Here is a 14,430-nt window from a genome sequence, read left to right as displayed (position 1 = left end):
TCCTAGGACTGGACCCTGCCCCCCCCCCCCCCCCCCCGGGCCTTGGCATCGGACTGACCCTGCAGGACTGACCCAGTCTCCAAAGCAGGCACACCTTCCAGAACCCCTGATTTCCGCATCTCCTGGGGCCCGTGACTGAAAGGAGTGTTTCTGCGGCTGGAGTTTGGCACCCTGGTCTGTGTGCCCCCAGTCAGTGCCCTCCCACCCCTGGCCTTGGCACCTGACTGACCCAGTTTGCAACACTTGTGAACTTTCCAGAACCTGTGACTGTGCTATTTTTCCGCATCTCCTGGGACTAGTGACTGAAAGGAGTGTTTGTGTGGCCCCTCTGCTGGACGTTGGCACCCTGGTCTGTGTGCCCCTGCCCCCAGTGCCCCCACCATCATGCCCTCCTCGGGGTACAGCCAGCGCTCCCTGACCGTGCTGCTGCTCCTGGGGGTGCTGGCCGCCATCATGTCGGTGCTGGCCGCCACCCTGGTCTTCCAGATCCAGGCGCAGCAGGGGGCGGTGAAGGAGGCGCCCCCGCTGCCCCCCGGGGTGCTGCTGCCCGCCTGCACCGGCCTGGCCGCCCTCTGCCTGACGCTCAACGCCTGCTGCGTCATCGTCTGCCTGCTGCATGCCTACTTTAGCACCGAGGTGTGCCGGGAGCAGGGCCCGGGGCCCGAGAGGTGAACACTGCGACCGCACTGCGGCGGGCCGAGCCGAGCCCGTGTCCTCATAGGGGTGCACCGCACCGGGGTGACAGCCAGGGACAACTGAGCTGGGCCCAGCGCCTGCTCAGGGGGTTACACAGGGAGTGATGAAATGCACAGGGAGTAAAGTCACATACAACATACTACAGGTGTAGAATTACACAGGGAGTGGAGAAATACATAGGGAGTAAAGTCACATACAACATACTACAGGTGTAGAGTTACACAGGGAGTGGAGAAATGTGTAGAGCAGATCACAACATGATAGTACATGCATACAGTACACAGGTGGTTTACACACCATTCTTCTACCTGTAGTAATACAGTGCTGAATTTGACCGTAGGCCAGCCACATCTACAGTTACATAGGGAGTGGTGAAATGCATAGGGAGTAAAGTCACATTACAGCATTCTACAGCCGTACAGTTTACACAGGTGCTTTACACTCCATCCTTCGACCTGTAGTAAAACACAGTGCTCATTTTTACTAAAGGCCAGCTAGGTCTACAGTTACATAGGTAGTGGTGAAATGCATAGGTAGTAAAGTCAAATTACAACATAGTACATGCGTATAGAGTTACACTGGTGGTTTACACACCATCCTTCAACCGGTAGTAAATCCCAGTGCTGGATTTTGCCGTAGGCCAGACAGGTGAACAGTTACATAGGCGGTGTACAATGTATCTTTCTATCTATAGTAGAACACACAACACAGTCGCATGTGAAGTTTGTATAGGCATAGCTAGAGGAGCTTGGGTTACAACTGTACTCACTGTATATATAGGGAGGCTTTGGGTACCGCTCTACTCCCTATATATATAGGGAGAACTGGGGTACCGCTCACCTCCCTATATATATAGGGAGAACTGGGGTACCGCTCACCTCCCTATATATATAGGGAGAACTGGGGTACCGCTCACCTCCCTATATATATAGGGAGAACTGGGGTACCGCTCTACTCCCTAGATATAGGGGGGCTTGAGGTACTAATGTTGTGTTTGTAGAGGGGCTTCGGGGTACAGCTGTAGTTCCTATAGGTTGGGGGTACAACTGAACTCCCTAGGGAGGCTTGGGGATCCACTGTTCTCTCTATATATAGGGATGCTTGGGGTACCATACTCAATAACCTTCCCGGGATCCCATTGGCCAGCTCCTCATTTGGGGGGTTCTGCTAAGAGGATGGAAGTAGTTACTATAAACACATCCACCTTCAATGACGAAGAAGAGGCTTTGGTTGCTCCTCAAGGAGAATTTAGGAGTGGACGCGACACTGAGTTTGCGGTGGTCTCGGCACTGGGTGGGTCAGAGGGGCTGGGTCTGAGGAGGTCTCTCCTCTTGGGGTCGATGGACCTTTAGAGTGGCCCTAGAAATAGTCGATCGTTCCATGTCTGTCGATTGGCTATCTGCTGCAGGTATCGGAGATAAAGCGCCATATTGGCATGCCTCGTATGGGCTAGCGCTTGTAGGGAGTGCGGAACTGTTGTTTGAATGGTTTAATGTGCATGATGTGGTAGTTAGGAGGGGGTGTTCAAGAGGATGACTGTGTGTGATCTGTCCAGTCCAGGGGCGGGGGTTGGCTGGGAGTAGAGTGATCAGAGTAACTTCGGCAATTTCGCATTACTCTTTGATCGGAATTTACCATTAATAATGTATTTACACCTACTAGCATAATTAAGAGTAATTTTGGGAAAAAAATCCTACAGTGAGAGCACATTTATCGAATGTGAGTGGCTACTCGCACTGCTGTTTATGTTCTGTTGCATGTATTGCTATATTCTTATTGCAAAATGCATCCTCGCATTCATTTTGGGGGCCATGTTGTATCTTGCACTAAGAAACTCGTGCTAAATGCCGGGAGTAAATTGGGGGAAAATCCTAACCCAAGTGCACCTTTAACGACAGCAATCGCCTGCCAGCGCTGCTATCCATGTGCTATCGCAGTTAGCGCTGCTTCTTTGTGCAAAATGCATTGTCGCGTACGTAATGTCGCATGACTTTACTACATGGAATTACGAAAGTTACGCCCACCCCTAGTACTGGGGGGCAACAGGGGATGAAGGTGAATACGAAGCTGTGGGTCCTGGGCGACACATGCTGCCTGATGTCTTTGGGTACAGGCAGGCCCCCCCTGGAATTATGCGATTGTGCGGCTGCGGCGATTTACGCATAGTTATAGATTTGCAACATAATTCATCATCTGCCGCATAATCTTCTGATTTTAACAAAAAAAAATGTTTCTACCTCAAACAGTTCAAAAGTTACTAAAAATGTAGCAACACGTGTTGCAGCGCAGAGGAAGTCCCTTTAGCAAAGCTACCCTGGCCACCTTTCTGTAGCTTAATGCTATATTTGATTGTTAAACGGGTACTAATGAAGTGCAACTTATACCCAGACAGTGTTACCAATTTAAAAAATGCTGAAAAAATGAAGTCATACTATTACAAAATGTGCAGCATTATGCCGCATATTGGCTTTTTCTGGCTGCATAATTTACTCAACCCTGCCGCATAATTTGGCCCTACCCTGCCACATAATTCCAGTGGCCCTGGCAGTCGATGAGTGCTTCTAGGTGCCAACAATGCATTTGGAGACTGTGGGTCACCTCACCCCACACCTGACACTGAGGGTTCACTGGCACTGAAGGCGGGGTGGACAGGCCTGCTTGAAGTTACTCAGAGACAGTAACACATTCCAAAGCTGTGATGCATGCTGCTGTCACACTCAACGGGGGAGTTGTTAAAATTCAGCAGCTGCAGGTGTGGCATTCGCACCTGTGTGGTGTGACGTCACACTGCTTGTTGGAGATGCCGGCACCAGGTTCTTGATAATACCATATATTTGGCAAAGAGGTTCGGCTGAGATTCTCAACTCCTGAGATGTGGGACACACACAGGTATGTTGTGCATGAATGTGCCCTCAACAGGTGTGTGGGAAGATGGAGCCGCCTCTAGGCGCTTTCCTGCAGAGCCGCCAGTCTCTGCCAGCTTCGGGGTGCATGTATTTACTTTACCGGGACGCCCCTTTGCTGGGGCAGCTGTGCGCTATACAAGTCCTGATAACATAACATAACATACATAGATTTCGGTGCTAATGCAGCCGGGTTCTGGTTCACCGGTCTCTCCAGTGGTTCTGGTTCACCTGTCCCTCCAGTGGTTGTGGTGTTGCCTGGCTCCTACACTTATATGCGAAGTCAGGCAGGGGTGTGTGAGGGCACACTCATGGGTGAGCAGACCAGAGTCTGGGATGCACTCTTCCCTTTCAGAAGCTGGCTGAGTTTTTAGGACCCGGCCCAGTCCTCTCCACGGGCACCCAGCGAGCTCTTCACCCAGCCTTGCATCCCTAACAATCCTCAGCCATAGGCATTCTAGAATGCTGCTCTCTTCAATGACCCCGGGTTGGGTTTGACAGCTGTGGTGACATCATTCACCTGATGGGCTGTTTAAAAGTTAATATCTGTTGTCAAGTTTTCTCCAATATCTTTCGCGTCATCTGGTTGACTGCAGCACTACACGTCAGGTTTAGAAGCCAGTTATATATGTTGCGAGGTTACATCAATGCTATTTGTATAGTACATGTTCTTATTTATTTATTTAGAAAGTTTTATATAGCGCAAACATGACCACCAAGGGTATCGGAGCGCTTTACAGATTATGCGTCAAACGGTATAAACATACAAAACACTAGGGATGTATGACGTTACAACGCACACTTTTACAACGCATACCTTTACAACGCATTTTCTACAACGCAACATCCATTACAACGCATTCCATTACAACGCATGCTATTACAACGAAATTTTAAAAACTACATTTACAACGCATTCCATTACAACGCATAATACCTTTACAACGCATACCATTACAACACATAACATTACATTGCATGTTTGGTAAGTGTTGGATAGTGTAGGGGTAAAAATTACTATTCTAACTCCAGGGGGTGCAACAGTAGGGTAAATGTTGGATAGTGTAGGGGTAAAAATTACTATTCAAACTCCAGGGGGTGAAACAGTAGGTTAAGTGTTGGATGGTAATGTTATGCGTTGTAATGGTATGCGTTGTAATGACTGAGTTGTAATGACACGCGTTGTAGTGGTGTGCGTTGTAATTGCATGCGTTGTAATGGATGTTGCGTTGTAAAAGTTTCATTGTAATGGTAGTGCATTGTAAAAGTTGCGTTGTAAAGGTTGTTTCCCAAACACTAGCATTGCTTCAGTGAGGTTTGGTAAGCCCGGGGAGACTGCATTCAGTCTTCTGATTTTGGACATTACTTCTTCCATATGTTTGACTTATGTTCGTTACATGGCCTCCATATAGGGGGTTTTGTATTGTCACCCTGTGGTGTCCTGGACAGTTTTAGAGGGACTCACCCCTACTTGCTTCATGGCATTGATTTCCCTCTGTTTCCACAGAGTGGCAAAAACTGCACCAGCTCTAATGCAAGAGCCAAGGGGCAATATAAAACACATGCGTTATTGTAATGGTAAGAAAGTGAAACACTGACTTTAGAAGCACCAGGAGAGAAGCCTCCCCCACTCTCTCATCCAAAGGCCCTTCAATGGGCCTGTCAGCGGCAAGTGACTACCCATAAATCTGCATACATTACCCTTTTGCTCCATTGTGTCGGCCATGTTTGAGTGGTGTCTTTCTGGAGAGGCCTGCTCTCGCGGGCTCATTAGCCTCGCCGCTCACGTCGGCCCTGTCGTTCCCACGTCTCCTGTCTGTCACACTGAATTACTGGCCTACATTTCTGCGGCTTTGGTGAATATACTGGGGAGAGAGTTGCACAAAAGCTGATCGCTGTTCGATTGTGCGACACCGCAACAAAACAAGCTGCTGCTCCGCTGTCCTAGGCAGTGGTGCCAGAAACTACAGCTGACGCAGAAGGGGTTCAGGAGTCCCAAAAGTGTATTTAATTGGAAACCCCTCCATACACAGGTGTTCGTATAAAAATATTCTGTGTACAATAGTTCCACAAGACTTTTTAATCTTTGTCTAATGTTGACACCTTTTACGCAGGTCTGACCTGGAGAAAAACAAGTCTTTTTTTTTTTTAAATATCACATCATGTGGTTAGTAATGAAGAGAACTGGTTTGGGGGCCACTCTCTTAAATAGTCCTTTTATTGGGGGTATGGATGCACGCACCAATTTTCGTTGAGATGGTACAAACCTGTTTTAAAAAGGAAGCGTGGAGTGTGGCCATCCCAGGAATTGGCTACTTTTAAGATTGCATGATCTTTTTTGCACCTTGCAGTTACTTACAAACATATCTCGTGTAAAGCACAGGATTTCGAGTCAGGTTCTAGTCCCATGGGTCCAGGTGACGCTACGTTACCATAGATACCAGTTGATGGACCTTTGGTGGACGCGGTTGGACGTCTCGCTAATGACTAGCTCCACGATATGTGCTTGAAACAGCAAATCTTTTCTCTAATCTCTGCCTCGTTAGTTATTCCTTCCTCCTGAAAAGAGTGCAGTCTCTGTCGAATGGTTGTCGGCTCACCTCCTGAAGGTTGAGCGCCGGACCAACGACACTGTCCTTGTCATCATCTTCAGGGCTCCACGAAAACTTCAACAGAACATTTCTTGGCCAAGAAATAGTTGTACTATCATACAGTCAAACATGCAACTACTTTTTCAATTCTTTAGGGGGTGCTGTGCTCCCTAATGTTGTTAGAATGGAGCACTGGCATTTGTAAAACAGGGACCCTCCACGCCGCTACATAGTTCACCAGCACCACCTCCCCACAGCGATGAGTTCCAAGTATATGCTACAGACCACTTTGTTTATAGCTTCATCATTATATCTGAGAAGGGAAACAGAACTCAAAACAACAAAATAATTAAGTTTTTCTTCTTTGTTTCAATGTTTTAGGGGCGACTGGTTCCTTTTGGACACTCGTATTATTCGACACGTAGCGGTCGGCCTCTTCTGCTTCGGCGTGGCTGTGTATTTGGCAGGTAAAAGTTTGTTAATTTCAAAGACTTGCACTGTACAATCCCTTTCAAACCAAACAAGAGATGTCTGAATGGCAGGAAAGAGTGGTACTGGGCATGGAGAAAGATGTCCACGTTTAACGGTGGAGAAAGACGGTCACTCTTTGAGACTGACCTGTAGGAAAACAGGATGAGACGTCATTCAATTTACTCCAAAGAAACACTGTTGTCATTTAGAAACACCATACCCACTGGTGTCTCTACATATCAGACCATATCTTTATGGAACTGATGGAACACCAATGAACCAGTCATCTATTTCCTTTATTGCTTATAGTTTCCATATTCCAAAGATTCTTCTGCACAACATCCAACATGCTTTAAAGGGGCCTTTCAGTGAAGAGAAAAAAAGGCAGTTCCATTTAGCCACTCCTAAACCACCCACAATCCCTAGGAGAAGGGATTCTAGAGTGTGTCTTTAATTGAAGATGTCTTCTTGGGTTCTGGACCGACTGAAGCCTTACTCTTCCATTAAAGGCCATTTCCGCTTGTCTCATTTGTTTGTTACTGATCTTGTAAAATTTATCACAGAATGACCAACTTTATTTGAAATTTCCTGCAGTAGAAAATTCACATCTTAAAAAGTTGGTATCCGCTAAATCCTAAAGATATATTTTTCAACAATCTCTTTCCTTCCTTTAGGAATACTGCATAACATCATACACTGTTCACATCCCGCGTGGCTAGAAACATACATTCTTTGGAATTTCTATGTTCTAATGATCTCTGAGGTTTCATTGTAAGATTTCTCCTTCTAGAGATAAGCAACATTCTCAAAAATTGCTTCCTCTGTCTCCATGAAGATGAGGACACAACGTCTTGAAGTTAGTGAAATTGCACATTTTCCGTGCCTATATTTGCCAGATAATACAATACACAAAATTGAATTTTCAAATGTATTATTCATAAAATACTACTACTAAATAAATGTAAAGTTAGTTACTTAGTAGTTGCAAGCTAAATTCGGACACTTATCCTGTTGGGCAATATGTTGTTTTGCCTGATAGTAAATGCTGTACGTCATCTCCTCGTCTCAACGTATTAACTCTTCAAATGGTCTCCGTATGGTGATCTTCCAAAGCCATCTTGAGTACATGGCGGCCATTTTCAGATCTTGAAATCCCTATGCTTTGTTTTTTGCTGTAGATGGTGTCAAGAATAAACCACAAGAGTTAACTACTGCACCCGCCGCCTCGTCTGAAATGTATGTGCACCCAGATTAAATCTGGTCAGAACTGCATTCTGTAACACTGCTTTTTATTTAGCAGTGCTGATCAAAAACCCTTTTATGTCTCTAAAATACTTCCAAACTATGTAAATTGAGGTGCGCTCACACTCTAAGCTCACATAATACAGACAAAAATCCTACTAATAAGCTCTGCTTTTGGTTAGTTTTTTTAATACCTTTTTTTAAAAGTGGAGGACTCTGTTTCCAGTTATCATTGCATGCTTTTTTACTCCGTTCTTGCTGGCCGTATTGTGAGGGTCAGCTGCTTTCCGCTATTCCATGCTGATCTTAGAGGCCATATTTTGAGGGGAGCAAAAATTTAGCAGGACATTCCTTATTTGTAGAATTTTTGTAGATTCAGGCTTTCAGGTTGAGTAACATAAACCCGGGGCAAGATGCACGATGAAAGTGGCCACTTTAAGAGATTGCAAAAACAACATTTGATGGACAGAATGCAGAACAATCATACATTCACCCCAGTACAGAGATCTGGGCCTAAATCCATGTTTTTTTTGCACCCCACACCACCCAGTTCAGACATGGCCATATGCAAATCAGCCTTGACCCTGTGCCTCATGGGAACAGTCCAGCCCGAACTGCCAAGCCAGGCCTTCCCTGGACCGGATTCAAGCATCCTAGGACCGGTTTCTGGCTATCAGCCCTCTTCAGCCAGGATAGCTTGACTCCAGTGGTGTGAAGATCTTGTTTGTTTTACTTGAAGAGATTGCACATTGCGGACCGACTTTTGCGGCCAATATTTTCAATTGTAAATTCACCTACGTGTTAATAGGTCAGTTCACATAATAACGCCTTCCAAGGTGTCGCAGAATGACCTGCCTAATTAATATTCATTATGGAGGCCACAATTTGAGACCCTGTGCATTTTGCTACAATCAGAGGTATGGTGGCCTGCATGGGACAGAATACCATCACCCATGCAATTGCATTCCCTTAAGAAACTCAGGCTGGTTTAAAAACAAAAAAAAGTTTTCCATTTTGGAAAACCTCAGTGAGGGCAGGCAGGGCTCCTGTGGCCCCCCTAGAAGATGCCACCCAGATTAATAAAAGGTGAAAGGGTGCAACAGGTTCTCCTCCCCTTTGTAAATCAGTCACCACATCCACTCATGAATCGGTGAGTGATCAGTCGTTTGTGACTGGAATGACAAACCATTAATTCATAGGTTACCGATTAGCAATTTGGAAAGAACGCCAATAACATCCTAAATTGCGATTTGATAATTATTCCGAAACGCATTTTGCGATTTGGAAATACTTCTCTGAATCGCTCTCCTTATATTGATTCCAAGCCCCACACATCCAGTGCACGTGGCTCCAGTGCTTGATACTGGCTGTTTATGTACCTGAAGCCCCTCCTACTGACTGTCCACATGCCCAAAGCCCCTCCCCCTGCCTGAGCTACAAGCTCACCCACACTAACAGTGTTTGTTCATCGGCGACTACCTCCTACGTTGCCGGCCAATGTGCCCCAGGCCCTCACACTGCCTGTCCATGCGCCGCAAGCGCTCACAGACCTGTACATGCGCCGCAAGCGCTCACAGACCTGTACATGCGCCGCAAGCGCTCACAGACCTGTACATGCGCCGCAAGCGCTCACAGACCTGTACATGCGCCGCAAGCGCTCACAGACCTGTACATGCGCCGCAAGCGCTCACAGACCTGTACATGTGCCGCAAGCGCTCACGCTGCCTGTGCATGTGTTACAAGCTCTCGCACTGCCTGTGCATGTGTTACAAGCCCTCCCACTGCCTGTGCATGTGTTACAAGCCCTCCCACTGCCTGTGCATGTGTTACAAGCCCTCCCACTGCCTGTCCATGTGTTACAAGCTCACACTGCTTGTCCATGTTACAAGCCCTCCCACTGCCTGTCCATGTGTTACAAGCCCTCACACTGCCTGTGCATGTGTTACAAGCCCTCCCACTGCCTGTCCATGTGTTACAAGCCCTCACACTGCCTGTGCATGTGTTACAAGCCCTCCCACTGCCTGTGCATGTGTTACAAGCCCTCCCACTGCCTGTCCATGTGTTACAAGCCCTCACACTGCCTGTCCATGTGTTACAAGCTCTCACACTGCCTGTCCATGTGTTACAAGCTCTCACACTGCCTGTCCATGTGTTACAAGCCCTCACACTGCCTGTCCATGTGTTACAAGCTCTCACACTGCCTGTCCATGTGTTACAAGCTCTCACACTGCTTGTCCATGTTACAAGCCCTCCCACTGCCTGTGCATGTGTTACAAGCTCTCACACTGCTTGTCCATGTTACAAGCCCTCCCACTGCCTGTGCATGTGTTACAAGCCCTCACACTGCCTGTCCATGTGTTACAAGCTCTCACACTGCCTGTCCATGTGTTACAAGCGCTCACGCTGCCTGTCCATGTGTTACAAGCGCTCACGCTGCCTGTCCATGTGTTACAAGCTCTCACACTGCCTGTCCATGTGTTACAAGCTCTCACACTGCTTGTCCATGTTACAAGCCCTCCCACTGCCTGTGCATGTGTTACAAGCCCTCCCACTGCCTGTGCATGTGTTACAAGCCCTCACACTGCCTGTGCATGTGTTACAAGCCCTCCCACTGCCTGTGCATGTGTTACAAGCCCTCCCACTGCCTGTGCATGTGTTACAAGCCCTCACACTGCTTGTCCATGTGTTACAAGCCCTCGCACTGCTTGTCCATGTGTTACAAGCTCACACTGCTTGTCCATGTGTTACAAGCTCTCACACTGCTTGTCCATGTGTTACAAGCTCACACTGCCTGTCCATGTGTTACAAGCCCTCCCACTGCCTGTCCATGTGTTACAAGCCCTCACACTGCCTGTCCATGTGTTACAAGCTCTCACACTGCTTGTCCATGTGTTACAAGCTCACACTGCATGTCCATGTGTTACAAGCCCTCACACTGCCTGTCCATGTGTTACAAGCCCTCACACTGCCTGTCCATGTTACAAGCCCTCCCACTGCTTGTCCATGTGTTACAAGCTCACACTGCCTGTCCATGTGTTACAAGCCCTCCCACTGCCTGTCCATGTGTTACAAGCTCTCACACTGCTTGTCCATGTGTTACAAGCTCACACTGCTTGTCCATGTGCCGCAAGCGCTCACACTGCCTGTCCATGTGTTACAAGCCCTCGCACTGCTTGTCCATGTGTTACAAGCTCTCACACTGCTTGTCCATGTGTTACAAGCTCTCACACTGCCTGTCCATGTGTTACAAGCCCTCGCACTGCTTGTCCATGTGTTACAAGCCCTCGCACTGCTTGTCCATGTGTTACAAGCTCTCACACTGCCTGTCCATGTGTTACAAGCTCTCACACTGCCTGTCCATGTGTTACAAGCTCTCACACTGCTTGTCCATGTGTTACAAGCTCTCACACTGCTTGTCCATGTGTTACAAGCTCACACTGCTTGTCCATGTTACAAGCTCTCACACTGCTTGTCCATGTCACAAGCTCTCACACTGCTTGTCCATGTCACAAGCTCTCACACTGCCTGTGCATGTGTTACAAGCCCTCACACTGCCTGTCCATGTGTTACAAGCTCTCACACTGCTTGTCCATGTGTTACAAGCTCTCACACTGCTTGTCCATGTGTTACAAGCCCTCCCACTGCATGTCCATGTGCCGCAAGCGCTCACACTGCCTGTCCATGTGTTACAAGCCCTCGCACTGCTTGTCCATGTGTTACAAGCTCTCACACTGCTTGTCCATGTGTTACAAGCTCTCACACTGCCTGTCCATGTGTTACAAGCCCTCGCACTGCTTGTCCATGTGTTACAAGCCCTCGCACTGCTTGTCCATGTGTTACAAGCTCTCACACTGCCTGTCCATGTGTTACAAGCTCTCACACTGCCTGTCCATGTGTTACAAGCTCTCACACTGCTTGTCCATGTGTTACAAGCTCTCACACTGCTTGTCCATGTGTTACAAGCTCACACTGCTTGTCCATGTTACAAGCTCTCACACTGCTTGTCCATGTCACAAGCTCTCACACTGCTTGTCCATGTGTTACAAGCTCTCGCACTGCCTGTGCATGTGTTACAAGCTCTCACACTGCCTGTCCATGTGTTACAAGCTCTCACACTGCTTGTCCATGTGTTACAAGCTCTCACACTGCTTGTCCATGTGTTACAAGCTCACACTGCTTGTCCATGTTACAAGCTCTCACACTGCTTGTCCATGTTACAAGCCCTCCCACTGCCTGTCCATGTGTTACAAGCCCTCCCACTGCCTGTGCATGTGTTACAAGCCCTCACACTGCCTGTCCATGTGTTACAAGCCCTCCCACTGCCTGTCCATGTGTTACAAGCCCTCACACTGCCTGTCCATGTGTTACAAGCCCTCACACTGCCTGTCCATGTGTTACAAGCTCTCACACTGCTTGTCCATGTGTTACAAGCTCACACTGCTTGTCCATGTTACAAGCTCTCACACTGCTTGTCCATGTCACAAGCTCTCACACTGCTTGTCCATGTGCCGCAAGCGCTCACGCTGCCTGTCCATGTGTTACAAGCCCTCCCACTGCCTGTCCATGTGCTTAAAGTGCTCCCGCTGCCTGTCCATGTCCCGTAAGCGCTCACGCTGCCTGTCCATGTGCCGCAAGCGCTCACGCTGCCTGTCCATGTGCCGCAAGCACTCACGCTGCCTGTCCATGTGCCTAAAGCGCTAGCGCTGCCTGTCCATGTGCCTAAAGCGCTAGCGCTGCCTGACCTGTACATGTGTTACAAGCCCTCACACTACCTCTTTATGTGTCTGTAGTGCTTGACAGTGTCCCTCCATGTGCCCCTTTCCGTCACACTGCCTGTCCATGTGCCACAAACACTCGCACTGCCTTTCCATGTGCCACAAACACTCGCACTGCCTTTCCATGTGCCACAAACACTCGCACTGCCTTTCCATGTGCCACAAACACTCGCACTGCCTTTCCATGTGCCACAAACACTCGCACTGCCTTTCCATGTGCCCCAAGCCCTGACGTTGCCTTCAGGTGTGCCACAAACCCTGAAACTGGCTATCCTTGGGCCCTAAGCCCTCACACTGCCCCCACGTGAAAATGTCCCTCAGGCGGCCTCTCAATGTTTCTGTAGTGCTTGTCACTGTCTGCTCATGTGCCCAAATCTCCTCCCATGACCGGTCCATGTTTTGGATGCACGTACAGCTAGTAAGGACTGTGTACAGTCATGTTATGTAGGACATAAAACGCACCCCTTGGCCTCGAGAGGACTGATGCTGTTTTTCTTATCTTCCAGCCCTGTCCATCTACATGTTGCTTCTCTTCGAGATGGAGACGGGCGTCACCAGTGCCTGCATCCTGTCCTCCGGGATACTCGTCCTTATGCTCACAGTCACCCACGCCATCTTTAAGGCCTCCCAGGCTCGGCGGCGAGGACACAATCAACTGGCCAACACTATGTACGAGAACGACTCTGCACACGGAAGCGAGACCCCGGCCAATGGCCTCAACAACATAAAGGAAACCCCAAAACCGAGACCTCGCCCAGAGATCCACAGAGAATTCTCCTATCCACCATACATCGAGAAGGCACAGCCCACCTCACCCGTACTCAGCGACGTGACATCCGCAAGTAGCCACGGGACGGTCCCCCATGGGACGGTCCCTCGCCACCAAAGCAGCATGACTGAGAAAGATGGCTACACCATCCCACGCATGCACCGCACTTTGTCGGCCGAGTCGGGGCTGCTGCAGTCCCACAGTATGCCCTGGAATGGGATCACCCAAGAGATGAGGACCATGGTAGGGCGTAAACAGGGCGCCACCGCCAAGGACTCGACTTTAGTCTAACAAGTAGCAACAATCCCCTCGATCACCTGGTTGAAGGACCGGACAGAAGACTTGAGCCTGAAGCAGGACTCTATATCCTACTATGTGCCAACAGCACCAGGCCATCTTACAAGCACAAAATTGTGGGGGTGCTAGCATTTAGTGCAAGTGTACCTTTAGTACAAGTGCAAGACTTCTGGCTGAAACAAGCCGCACAAAATATCCTAGAAGTCCATGGACATGTAAATCCACCATGATTGTTGTAGATGTACAAAATACCGGTATTCGAATATAGTTGAGCGGAACTGCATTCTTGTACATACAAGTGCAAAAATCCCTGATAGTACACAGGTGAGCAAAAACCGCCTGCTTGTGCACACAGGTGCAACCATCCTATAAGGACATGGAGGTGTAAAATTGCTTGCTTCTACAAAGACTTGATAAAAAACATCCTATTAGTACACAGATGAGCAAAACTGCCCGATTATACTTGGATGCGTAAAACTCCCTATTAGAACTTATGCCTCCTAATCTCCGCCTGGACTCATCCGAATCCAGCTTTCGGAAGAACTTAAAAACATACCTATTTTCAAGATAATCGAGCTCTCTTCTTGCTTCTGCTCCGAGTTTTTCTTCAGTTGTAGCGCGGGGACACGCTTTCAGCGTAACCAAGCGCTTTACAAGCTTCCCTTATTATTATTATTAGATGAGCG

At 48.3% G+C, this 14,430-nt stretch overlaps 1 protein-coding gene across 1 annotated transcript; it reads left to right on the top strand.

The window, feature by feature from the left end:
* The first annotated feature begins 382 nt into the window (after window positions 1-382).
* LOC144798786 (transmembrane protein 221-like) lies at window positions 383-13,992 on the top strand. Its single transcript, XM_078669834.1, has 4 exons — window positions 383-647; window positions 3,920-3,937; window positions 6,572-6,657; window positions 13,185-13,992. Exons 1-4 carry the CDS (start codon window positions 385-387, stop codon window positions 13,736-13,738), a joined length of 921 nt encoding a protein of 306 aa, XP_078525960.1. The 5' UTR covers window positions 383-384; the 3' UTR covers window positions 13,739-13,992.
* The last annotated feature ends 438 nt before the right edge of the window (window positions 13,993-14,430 follow it).

The sequence above is a fragment of the Lissotriton helveticus genome, chromosome 12 (assembly GCF_964261635.1).
Source record: "Lissotriton helveticus chromosome 12, aLisHel1.1, whole genome shotgun sequence".
Taxonomy (NCBI): domain Eukaryota; kingdom Metazoa; phylum Chordata; class Amphibia; order Caudata; family Salamandridae; genus Lissotriton; species Lissotriton helveticus.
The sequence above is the reverse complement of the archived record's forward strand: the minus strand, read 5'-3'. Positions and strand labels throughout refer to the sequence as shown.

What these genes read in the sequence shown, in the direction of transcription:
- LOC144798786 (XM_078669834.1), top strand. Translation starts at nt 385, where the DNA reads ATGCCCTCCTCGGGGTACAGCCAGCGCTCCCTGACCGTGCTGCTGCTC. An exon ending in CGTGGCTGTGTATTTGGCAG is followed by an intron (nt 6,658 to 13,184) that starts GTAAAAGTTTGT and finishes CTTATCTTCCAG; the next exon opens with CCCTGTCCATCTACATGTTG.